The 11,107-nt window shown below is 55.9% G+C and overlaps 1 protein-coding gene across 1 annotated transcript; it reads left to right on the top strand.

The window, feature by feature from the left end:
• The first annotated feature begins 114 nt into the window (after positions 1-114).
• Positions 115-9,427, top strand: OCRL (oculocerebrorenal syndrome of Lowe). Its single transcript, XM_010135646.1, has 14 exons — positions 115-241; positions 318-370; positions 775-944; positions 1,033-1,194; positions 1,691-1,792; positions 2,251-2,365; positions 3,590-3,706; positions 3,848-4,035; positions 5,066-5,177; positions 6,248-6,357; positions 7,807-7,942; positions 8,370-8,480; positions 8,759-8,924; positions 9,126-9,427. Exons 1-14 carry the CDS (start codon positions 115-117, stop codon positions 9,425-9,427), a joined length of 1,971 nt encoding a protein of 656 aa, XP_010133948.1.
• The last annotated feature ends 1,680 nt before the right edge of the window (positions 9,428-11,107 follow it).

Here is an 11,107-nt window from a genome sequence, read left to right as displayed (position 1 = left end):
GGTTGTGGGCTGCCATCGACTCAGGGGCGGTATGGTGGCTCTCGTGGCTGAGCTCAGAGGGTCCGCAGAGAGCCTGGCCACCGCGACTGTGCAGCCCGGCCTGATCCTGCGCGCATGTGTGTGCCCGAAGCAGGCTGTAAGGTCCGGATACAAGGGGACGAGACGGCGGAGCGGCTCTTTGAAATCCCCGATGAGGAGCGCTGCTGGAGGTTCCTCTCTGAAGTGCAGAGCATCCAGGAAGGTGAGCAGAGCAGAGCGGGTGCCGGTGGAACCCGCTGAGCACCAGCAGCTTCTGACAGGGCCGGGTTTTATTCCAGCCCACCCGAAGGCTTCTCTTCCCGATCCTAAGGATGCGGCCAGCTGGCAGCAGGTGGAGAGGAACCTCCCAGCCCTATCGCAGGCCTCCTCTTTGGGTACTGAACTGTCACTGCTGTGCGCTCTGTGGTCTGTCCAGTGACAGGGTGCTCGGGGACAGGGAGCTGTGCCTGACCCTGCACTCAGCGCTCTGGCTGCTGCCCTGTTTCCTCGCTTCACGTCACCCTGCACAAAGTAAAACTCAGTCTGTGGGTTCTGCTGCCCTGGACCGTTTGAGTGCTGCCTTCGGCCTCACCCCTTGGTTTGTGTGCGTTAAGCTCCCTCCTGCCCTGACTGGGGTCGCTGCCCCTTTCTCTTCCTCCCCAAGTCATCAGCCGATACATCGCTGCTGTCATTTGCTTCATCACTTTGCGGAGCCACATTTTTTCCTTTGTGATCTGAGCTGTTTTGAACACTGAGTGTTTTGAACCACTGCTCAAGGCATCGTGCTTGGTTTCTTTCATTGCAGGAGCTCTGGGGTTTGAGGATGACTTCAACACTCTAAGCCTGGAAGAGAAACGGAACATGCAGAACCACCAGCCAGGGTCTCGCCGGGAGCCCCCACCTCCTCCGGTGCCTCCCAGCAGGCAGTGAGTGACAGGGAGAGTCTGTTCCCTTTTTCCCTTCTCTTCCTAGACAGCAGAACCAGTTTTAATTCTGCTCTCGCTTCCTTCCTAGATTTCACCGAGAGAGAGAAAGCACCTCAAGAGACCAGCCAAAAGTGACCAACACCATGCGCAAAATGTTCTTGCCCAGCACCCAGTCGGGGCAGAGGGAGGGACTCATCAAGCACGTGCTCGCCAAGAGAGAGAAGGCGTACGTCAACCTCCACAACTTCAGGTGAGAGCTGCGGCCGAGGGACAGCGTGCACCGAGAGCGAGCGCTTTCACCTCTTCTGGGAGCTCAGGTCGACAGGTTTGAGATCTGGCACCTTGGGTGGCAGCCTGGAAGTCAGCAAGTGCCTGTGGCGCAGCTTCTCCTTTGGCGACATGTCCCATGTGTGTCAGATCTCTTGAGGCTGAAGCAGAGGGGACCGAGGCACCTGTCCCTCCGTGCTGTCCTGGTGTCGCACCCCATGGCAGCGTGTTAACAGAGCTGGGGCTTCGGTGGCCCCGCTGCAGTGCCGTTAGTTTTGTATTCTGCGAAATCCCCGAGGCAGGTGTTGCTGAACACGGGCCAAGCCGGGGAGAATTTTCAGTTGCCCCAGAGCTGGCAGGGCCCGGCACGCACAGCTCACACGTTGTGTCTGCTCCCAGCCTGGACACTGCCGGGCCTGTGCTGGGCCAACGCCGTTGTTGCTGTGATTTCTAACCGTTTGGCTGCTTTTGCGTTGTAGGTTCTTTGTGGGAACGTGGAACGTGAACGGGCAGTCTCCAGACAGCAGCTTGGAACCCTGGCTGGTCTGCGACACAGAGCCTCCCGACTTCTACTGCATCGGGTGAGCAGCAGGCACCGACCTCCCGTTTCCGTACGGCACCGGGCTCTCGGGGCTCTCACTTGGACACTGGTGGGCTGTGTTTGCTTTAAGCTCCTGTCGTGCTCTCAGAGGTTGCACAGAGCTGAGCTGTGTCTCAGAGGAGCTGTCTGAGGGGAAGGAGCCGCTCGGCTGAGGCAGAGCGCAGGGCTGAACGAGGCTGGCGTGACAGAACCCATAGATTTCCCCTGAGGCATGCACCGAGCTCTCCGGTCATCCTCTGCCTGAAGTAACCCTCCGAGACGTGCTCGCTGAAGCGCCTGGCAGCGGAGTCCCGGGGGCAGTGTGGTGAAGCTGCTGCTTTATTTAGCGATGGGACTGAGGAGCTTCTCATCCCAGGGGAGCTGTTGCCAGAGGCTTCCCGCGGGACAAGGGTGGTCTGTGGGAGGGGTGGGATGTGCGAACCTGGCTGGGTTTTTCAGGTTCCAGGAGCTGGACCTCAGCACGGAGGCTTTTTTCTACCTTGATTCCTCAAAGGAGCAGGAGTGGCTGGCTGCTGTGGAGAAGTCCCTCCACCCCCAGGCTAAGTACAAGAAAGTGAGTTCTGTTTGGTGTCACGGGGTCTTGTCACAGCTGTCACGAGTGGGAGAAGAAGAGGAACGGGCTTCCCCTCACCTGACCCCAGGAACGGTGACTGGAGAAGCCGAGGGCGTGTGCTGGGCGTGCGGGTACCTGCGCCTGTCACGTACGCCACGTCGAACCCAGAGAGTTGGTTTCTGCCTCCAGTTGTGGGAGACATGGAGGCAGAAGTTAGAAAGATGGAGATGCAGTTAACTCTGCAGATCCCGGGGTAGGTGTCAGCTCAGCAGAATCAGAGCAGAGCGTTCAGATTCTTTATCTGCGTTGCCATCTCACTGCTACTGGAGATGCAAGGCGTGTCTTGAGCTGATAAATTAAACAGATAGCTTTTCCTTGAAGGAGTGGGGTAACTTGTGGTGTGAAATCCTCCAGAGGCTGCCGCCTTGGGACAGAATTGCTTCAGCCATGGCAGCAGGACTTGGTCCAGGCTGCTCTAGAGTGAGCCGCTGGGTTTTGTCTCTGCTGCAGCAAACTTTCCGCTGTAGGTAGCAGCCCGAGGGACATCACCAGGCTGCCGTTCCTCCTTAGCCCTCCTTGCTGTCACAGCCCTGTCCTGTGTGCCTCCAGCTCACCTCGGTGGTGCGTGTACAGGCGGTCGCAGCGGGGAAGCAGCGCCCTGCTGATCGCAGGTTCAGCGAGAGGGAGCCCACGGCCATCACCCGAACTGCAGAGAGCTCCTGTTCCCCTCCCTTGGCTTTCCTTGAGCTTTAGGTGACTTTCTCTGACTCTCGTGGAAGGGAGAGAACAACCTGTGGCTGCAGGCAGGGGGAGGAGACTGAAACCGTACACTGTGGCTGCGTGCAGGTCCCACTCCTGCAGAGTGGGCTGAGTCCTTGGGCTCCTCCAGTTGAATGCTGCGATTTCATCTCCTTCCCTCGCTGTGCAGACCCCAGCACCCCTCAGGGCTGTCGTGCCTCTGGAGTGAGCGTGTAGACTTGATTAGGCTTCGTTGCTGCTTTCAGAGCCATGCCCCCGCTGCCTTGAAGGTGCAGGGTGGGTCATGGGCTGGGAAGTGCTTTGGCTGAGCACATGTAAGAGACCCGAGATCCCCGCTGGGACCATGTGTGTCAACCCCCGTGAGGAGCAGGGAGAGCCAGCGCAGCAGCCGTCGGGCAGAGCGGGCGATCAGAGCGGCGTTCCCACTGCCTTCCTGGGAACTCGGGATTCCCTCTGGTGCTGCAGGTGCAAGTGGTCCGTCTGGTTGGGATGATGCTGCTCATATTTGCTAAGAAGGATCAGCTGAGCAATATCAGAGAGATCATGACGGAGTCTGTGGGCACGGGAATCATGGGAAAGATGGTGAGTCACGGCGGCCAGTGTGCCGGTATCCACATAAGGAAGAGCACGGTCTGGGTTCGTTCCCCTGTCCGAGCCGTCCCCACCTCCCTGGTGCCTCGCCTGCTGCCGTCCCTAACACCTGGCCACCCCTGCTCTCCCCAGGGCAACAAGGGCGGCGTGGCGGCCCGCTTCGTGTTCCACAACACTTCCTTTTGCATCGTCAACTCCCACCTCGCTGCGCACGTGGAGGACTTTGAGCGGCGGAACCAGGACTATAAGGACATCTGCGCTCGCATGAGCTTTGTCACCCCCGACGACAGTCTACCTCAGCTCAACATCATGAAACACGAGTAGGTTTATTTTGCTGGTTTCCCTTTTGAAGTGGGGCTGAATAGCCCAAACCAAACTCAACCATGGGTACAACAAAGCGTATTAATTTCCTTAAACCTGGTGCGGGTGGTGAATACCTGTAGCAAGTATTTACACCGTTTACAAACCCACAGTAAAATGTAGAGTGGATTAGTGCAGAAAAAGCACCAAATACTAGATTATCCTTGGTAATCCACTCGTGGAAACTCTGAGGTTTGACTATAAACAGGAAGAGCTTTGATACCAGTGGGGAGTGTAGATTTTAATCTCCTTTTTGGAGTGACTGCCACAAGGGTTTCTTTCACTGCGGGCAATGAGGAGATGGTAGGTCTGTCGGAAAGCCCAGCGAGGGGCAGAGGAGCAGCAGGCGCTGGTGAGGAATGGCTGACGATGAGATAGGACAGGAACGTCCCAGAGGCTGTAAACTCCACAGGAACCTAACTCTGCCCTTGCCAGCGCGGCTCCGGTCAGTCTTTGCTGGGCCGGCAGTGCTGCGGTGGCCTGATCTGGCTGAAGGACAGGCAGTGGCGAACGGATGGGTAGCACAGTGGTGCTGCAGGAGGTGTGAGCAGGCGCCCGCTGCGCTCAGCCTGCCTGGCTGGGCTACCGGCCGGCCCCGCTGCACAAGCTCTGTCGCTGCCCTCTTCTGTGCACAGCAAGAGCCTGATACCAGGTGGACGTTGCGGAGCTTGAGAGTGTGGAGCTTGGTGAAACACACTGGTCTCACCTCGTGAGAGCTGCTGGTGGTCTTGGGCTTTCTCCAGGCTGAGGCAAGCTCGGGTATCTCGCATTAAACTAAGTCTTCAATCCCATGCGCGGTTCCAGAGGAGATGGACTCGGCACCGTGGGACCTGCCGTCCCTAGAAATTTCTGCTATCAGGCTCAATCTTTCATGTGTCCTTTTGTTTTCAGTGTCTCAGCCTTAATCACCAGCTACCAGCCATCTCTCCTCCTTCACCCCTTCTTCCCTGTGACACTAACCATTCCTCTTCTCTTCCGCCTTGGTTTCAGCGTGGTCATCTGGCTGGGAGACCTCAACTACAGGCTTTGTCTCCCCGACGCCAGCGAAGTGAAAACTCTCATCAGTAAGAACGAGCTTCAGAAACTGCTGATGTACGACCAGGTCAGTGAATGCCGCTCACGGTTGCTTTGCACTTGTGAGGTCCCTTGATTTAAGATGTGCCTGTGCTTGGAGGAGCTGGCAGATGCTCTGCGATAGGTGTCTGTAGACACAGATGCTCAGCACTGGAGCTGTGGGTGTCCTGGCAACATCAACCCCCCAAACGAAAATAGGTTTTACATTGTACTGGGGTTAACTGGTAACAGCTTGGGCAATTACCACAGGAGTGTCTTTGCATCTCGTTGGAAGAGTTCTCTCCTACATACAAGTTAGAACAGCAACAGAAGCTGCTGTAACCCGTGTTCTGGAGGAGGTACTGGTGTGGGGACCAGTGCTGGTACCCTGGCGCTCTGCTCAGCCCCTGTGCCCTGAGTTCTGGGCCCTGGTCCTCCCCGCTCTGCATTGAGGACCAGGCAGCACCAGATGTGCTGTTAAAGTGAAGGCCTGTACCTGTGAAACGGGGATGGAAATAGTGTAGTACTGTCTCTGACACACAATTTAACGGTGAATCTGATCAATTCTGTTCTGGTGCTCATTTCTCTCTGCTGTACTGCAGAGCTTCATGCCAGGAACAGCCACAGCTTCGAGTTCTGTGAGGACAACGAGGAGATTCTTCAGAGGAGCAAATGAGAAAGGGAAAGCAGGGTCAGAAAAGGTCTGCCAGGGACAGACACTCCAGGAGGCTTTTGCTGAAATGATTGGCAGCAAAGCATTAACGGTGGTGCTGCTTAAGCCTGGTGGAAACTAATGAAGGATTTAGCACGAGTGCAGCAGTTACTATGTTCCCTTAGCTGTTGTTTCATGCTGTCGGCATGGCCTGGTGAGCAGCGCTGCGCCCGCTTGTGTTCAGGCCATTCAGAAAATGTTCCACGGCTGTGTTGACTTTTCACCTTTGTCAAGGATTTTTGGTCTGAGAGGCAGTTTTTGGGTGTCTGGTGGATGCTACGGCCACAGGTTGCAGTTGCTCTGCCCGTGGATCTGCTCTGACACTCGCCTGGCGGGGGGGGTGTTTGGGGGTGGTTTGGTGGGTTTGGTTTTTGGGGGTTTTTTAAAGTGTTCTTTTTCTGCTTTAGCTGAATATTCAGCGCACTCAGAAGAAAGCGTTTGCAGATTTCATCGAGGGGGAGATTAAATTCATCCCTACCTATAAATACGACTCTAAAACAGATCGTTGGGACTCCAGGTAAACCGGCTGCCAACGGGCATATTTACCGCTGACACTGAAAGCATTTTCTCACAGAACTTGGTGTCCTGGCTCCTAGAGCTGGAGATACCCCTCAGTGCTGTGGTGGTGGCTGCAGTGCTCAGGCAGCGTGTGCCCCCTCGCTTCCCTGCTTTGTGAGATAAGCAGACCCCGCAGACGCTGTCTGGGCACACACCCTGAGCCTTCACCGCTGCCGGGTCCAGCGGGCGAAGGCGTGTGAGGTGGCAGCCATGGGTAGCTCCACACTGGGGGTGTTTGCTGCTGCCAGGGACAGGCAGTCAGTACAAAGGAACTGGAGAGAAGGAAGCGCTCTCTCTGAGTCACCCTGTCCCTGGACTTGCTCACCCGCAGCGGTGGCTGCACTGTGATGGCAGCAGCAGCTCCTGCACGCTGCTCTGTGCCCGGGGCTCCCCACAGACAGTTGCGCATCTGCTGCAGAGCCTTGCTCTAAGTGGAGGAACTCCCACGAGGAGTTTCACTCTGGGTTTGACTCTGCTTGCGTTCACGAGTCAGCACAGCAGTTCATCTGGAGAAGGGTAACGCAGGGTTCAGACTTCACAGCAGTAATGGCTGGGGAGACTTCCCGTCATGGAAACGGTGTGGGATGCATCAGAAATGTCTGGCAGCCAAAGACCTAGCGCAGCCTGGGCCACAGTACACACGGCTTCAGGCTGTGGAAACAGCCTGGTTTGAGGTTGTTTTGTTTCCTGGTGCTGGAAAGGACAGGAATTTTAGCAGCTCTGTGGGGAGAGGGGAAGAGAGCAGAAGAAATCGTGTAGTATTCGAGTTGGGGGAAGCAGTAGGGCTTCATCCCATCACTGCTGATGCGGTGTTACCGAAAATTTGGAAGAAAAAACTCCTTAGCACCAGTGTAGCATTAAGAAGCAGCATTTTCTTTATCTTACCAGTGCGACATGAATATCTTCTTCAAATCTCACACCCCAGATGACCCAGCCAAAGCTCACATGCATATTCGTTATTTTCCCCCACATAATCATACGTATTCAAAAACCGATTAATAATTTTGCATAGCTATTACGCATGCGGCTTGAGCTTAAGAAGGTCCATTCTGTGGACTCTGTCGTGTCCTACTAGTTGCCGAAGAAATCACGTTTGAAGATTTTTGTGAGAACTCTCCGCTACACGGTAGATAATTGGTAAAGAAACTCTGTTATCAGAGTGTGTTGTTATCAATCTCCGAACAGCTGAGCTCGCCCTTTCTCTTCTGTTTTGTCTTCTGTGTCTCTCTCAGACCGTAGACTTGTAGTTTAGATTTTTCTCATTTCTCTCCCAGACCACCAAGGTTTTCGTATCTCTATTGCACAGACTAGGGAACGGAACAGAGGGAGCTGCCTGGCTGGGAGAGGAGCAGCGTGGATGGGTTACGGGAGTTGTCGGATTGCCCTGGTAACCTGTTTTCCGTTTTAGTGGAAAGTGCCGTGTACCAGCGTGGTGTGATCGGATCCTCTGGAGAGGAGGGAACATACAGCAGCTCCGGTATTGCAGTCACATGGACCTGAAGACCAGTGACCACAAGCCCGTCAGCGCCCTGTTCCGCATCGCGGTAATGTTTCTCGTGTCCTGGGGTGGATCGTGACATGGCCGCGTGTTCCTTCGGGAGGTGCTTCTGTGGTCACGGCATCTCTGCTACAGCTCTTGCAAGAGGACAGCGTCAGTAGAATGAGGAGAGCCTTTCTCTCCGTCTGCACAGGCATGAGTAATGCTGCAGGATGCCAGAGCTGTCCCACAGAGATCACCCCAGTAACCTCCCAGCAGGACGATCAGAGGCCAGAAATACTCCTAGTAACATCTGTAGGGGCAAAATAGGCCTAAAGTTGCGTGTGGAGCTTGGAGATGCTCCGTGCGTGCAGGTTCTTATAGCCTCGCAGCTGCACCTAGAGCAACATTTCACTGCTGCGGTTTACTCGTGACAGGACTGTTCCTGCGAAGCTGGTCAGGAGCTTGGCTGAGTGTTTCCTGACCTCCCACAGGTCAAGGTTGTGGATGAGCAGAAGTATCGGAAGTTGTTTGAAGACATCGTTCGTCTGATGGACAGGATGGAGAATGACTTTCTTCCCTCGCTGGAGCTCAGCAGGAGAGAGGTGAGCATGAAACCTGAATCCCTTCCCCGGCACAGAAGTGCTAGTGCTGCTTTTAAAGGCTTTGACTCAGTAAACTGGGTTGTAGGAAACTGCTTTATCGTTACCTTCTGATCAGGACCTGGACCAGAAGAGGCATCTTGTCCTGGCTTCCTGGCAGGGCTTCTGTCAGGAGTTGTGCGGGCACCCCTCGGTCACGGGCTGCCACGGCAGAGTCGGTGCCTTTCCGTGCGTCCCGCCGTGGCCACAGACGTGATCTGTGTGGTCTCTTTGCTCCGCAGTTCGAGTTTGAGAATGTGAAGTTCCGTCAGCTGCAGAAGCAGAAGTTCCAGATCACCAATAACGGGCAGGTCACCTGTCACTTCTCCTTCATCCCGAAGCTCAACGACACCCACTACTGCAAGCCGTGGCTTCGGGCCGAGCCCTGTGAAGGTTACCTGGAGCCAGGTGAGTCTCAGTGCCATTCCTGGACTGTCACCTTGTCTCCGGTCAGCCCTGCCCGCCTTTCCCCGTCTCACCTTTCCTGCCATCATCCTCATCTGTTTGTCTCCTCAGTTTTGTGGCCTTTGTCCCTGCTTCTGTGTGTTAGTCCTTGTCATCCCTTCTGGAGGGTGTCGGTGTGTTCTCGACAGCTCCTGTCTGTTGCAGATGAGAGCATGGACATCTCCCTGGACGTGTACGTCAGTAAGGACTCAGTAACCCTCCTGAACTCCGGTGAGGATAAGATTGAGGACATTCTCGTCCTCCACTTGGACCGAGGGAAGGACTATTTCCTCACCATCAGCGGCACCTACCTACCCAGCTGCTTTGGCACCTCCCTGGAGGCCCTGTGCCGGATGAGGAGACCGATCCGGGAAGTTCCCGTCACCAAACTCATTGACCTGGTGAGTAGCAGCCTACTGGAGCAGCTCCCTGAACAGGCCGCGAGCACATTCCCTCCTGTCTACTAAAGGCAGGAGCGGTGCCTCCAGCTGGGGTCAGCTCTGCTGGCTCTGAGCTCCGTTACTGTTTCCAGAGCTCCAAGTGCTCTTTTGCTGTTTCCCTCCACCACAACTGACAGCTTTTGGCAGCCTGTGGTTTATCCCGTTTCTGAGCCGGTTCTAAACACTGTTTGGTGGGACACAGAAGCGATCCCAGCACCTCACGTCCTGTGTTGCTGTCACACTGGTGCTGGCAGCTCAGCTGGGAGCGCTGGTGCGTCAGGCTCTCCTCCGAGGTGCCTCCCAGGCTGCTCCTGCAGGGACCAGGGCTCCAGGGTCCTTTTCCGCCTGGACGCTCATGAGGTTCTCACTGCTGGGGGGAAGGACTGGGCAGAGCTGGGGTCACCAGAGAAGGGACTGTGGTGCTGTTGGGTGTATGAGGAGGACGGGGCAGCCAGTGGCCTGCCTCACAGCCGCTCTGGCCAGTTCCTCCCACTCTACCCGCAGCGAGTGAGCCGCTCTGCGGGGCACAGGTAACTGCTCCTCTCCCCGCACATCAACGTTCATCCTCCCGAAGCCACTGGTGTGTGCCGGGGGGGTGCAGTGCTGCCCCGTCACCTTTCCGCTGCTGGTATCTCCTGGCTGCTCCTGAGACTTAGCCCCATGTGGGATCTCCGTTCCTGATTTCAGCCTGCCTTCCCTCCTCTCCTCCACGGCCTGGCCTGGCCTTGCTGTGGTGAGGTTGGGCAGTTCTGGGTTTCGGTCTGTTTCCCTATTCTGGTTTAGCCAGGAAAACCATTTCCTCTTCGTCCCCCCTGAAGATGAGCTCGGTTCTGCTAGTCTCGCCGATGCGTGATACCTTTCCTCCCTCCTCACCTTACATCTCACCCTCACATGCATTTTTTGGTCCAGTGAGCTGCTGCTCTTCCATGTCTGCAGATTTGGCAGCTTCTGCTCCCATCTGCTCACAGTCTTCCTCCTCCCGTCAGCAGCTGCACCGTGCCTCTGGCTGCCTCTTCCAGTTCCCACCTCTTGTTGTAGGTGTCTCCTTTTCTCACAGGCTCAACACACACAAAGGCTGGGTTTTATCCCAGAGTTCTGATTTCGCAGTCACGAGATCAGGTTAAGCAGCACCGCGGTGGCAAGATGTGGTGTTTGCCTCCCCAGCCCAAGCAGCTAATCCGGGCCTCAGGCTCCTCGTACGGAAAGTCAGGCTTGTCCTAGAATGTCTTGAACTTGGTCAGGTGGCTTTTCCACCTGTGTTTTCCTGCTCGACACTGACTTGGTGCTCAAGAGGTCAGGCTCGCAGCTCCTGCCCTCACAGACACACGCAGTTCGTTTTCTAAGAGTACTTTGAGGTGGCTTCTGCTTCCTTCACCTGTAGGTTTCCCTCTTCTGTCACTCAGTGAAACGTACAGAAGTAGAGGAAGCTGAGTGGTCGGAGAAGGGCGCCCTGTCCCGGGGTCTGCAGCAAAGGAGCAGCCTCTGGTGTCCGTGGCGTCCCTGTGGCGGCAGTGCTTCAGTCGGAACACGTTGGGCAAACTCAGGGAATAGGGGGTGTAATGAACAGCCCGAAGCAGAACTGAGCCACTTGGGTTACAACGCTGCTGTCACCCTAGAGCTGGTTTAGGCCTCTGGGTTTGGTCCTCCCCGTGAGAGAGGGGACTCCCCCTTGGAGAGGGGACAAGCCAAACACTTCCCGCACGGGAG

The sequence above is a fragment of the Buceros rhinoceros genome, unplaced genomic scaffold (assembly GCF_000710305.1).
Source record: "Buceros rhinoceros silvestris isolate BGI_N320 unplaced genomic scaffold, ASM71030v1 scaffold30694, whole genome shotgun sequence".
In the NCBI taxonomy this organism is placed as follows: domain Eukaryota; kingdom Metazoa; phylum Chordata; class Aves; order Bucerotiformes; family Bucerotidae; genus Buceros; species Buceros rhinoceros.
Note: the sequence above shows the minus strand (reverse complement) of the source record. Positions and strands in the feature narration are given on the sequence as shown.

Excerpts from the sequence above, each read along its gene's own strand:
- OCRL (XM_010135646.1), top strand. The coding sequence starts at position 115 with ATGTGTGTGCCCGAAGCAGGCTGTAAGGTCCGGATACAAGGGGACGAG. Across the intron at positions 371-774 it reads ATGCGGCCAGCTGGCAGCAG|TGTTTTGAACCACTGCTCAA; the intron begins GTGGAGAGGAAC and ends TTGAACACTGAG. Across the intron at positions 7,943-8,369 it reads GCGCCCTGTTCCGCATCGCG|GTCAAGGTTGTGGATGAGCA; the intron begins GTAATGTTTCTC and ends GACCTCCCACAG.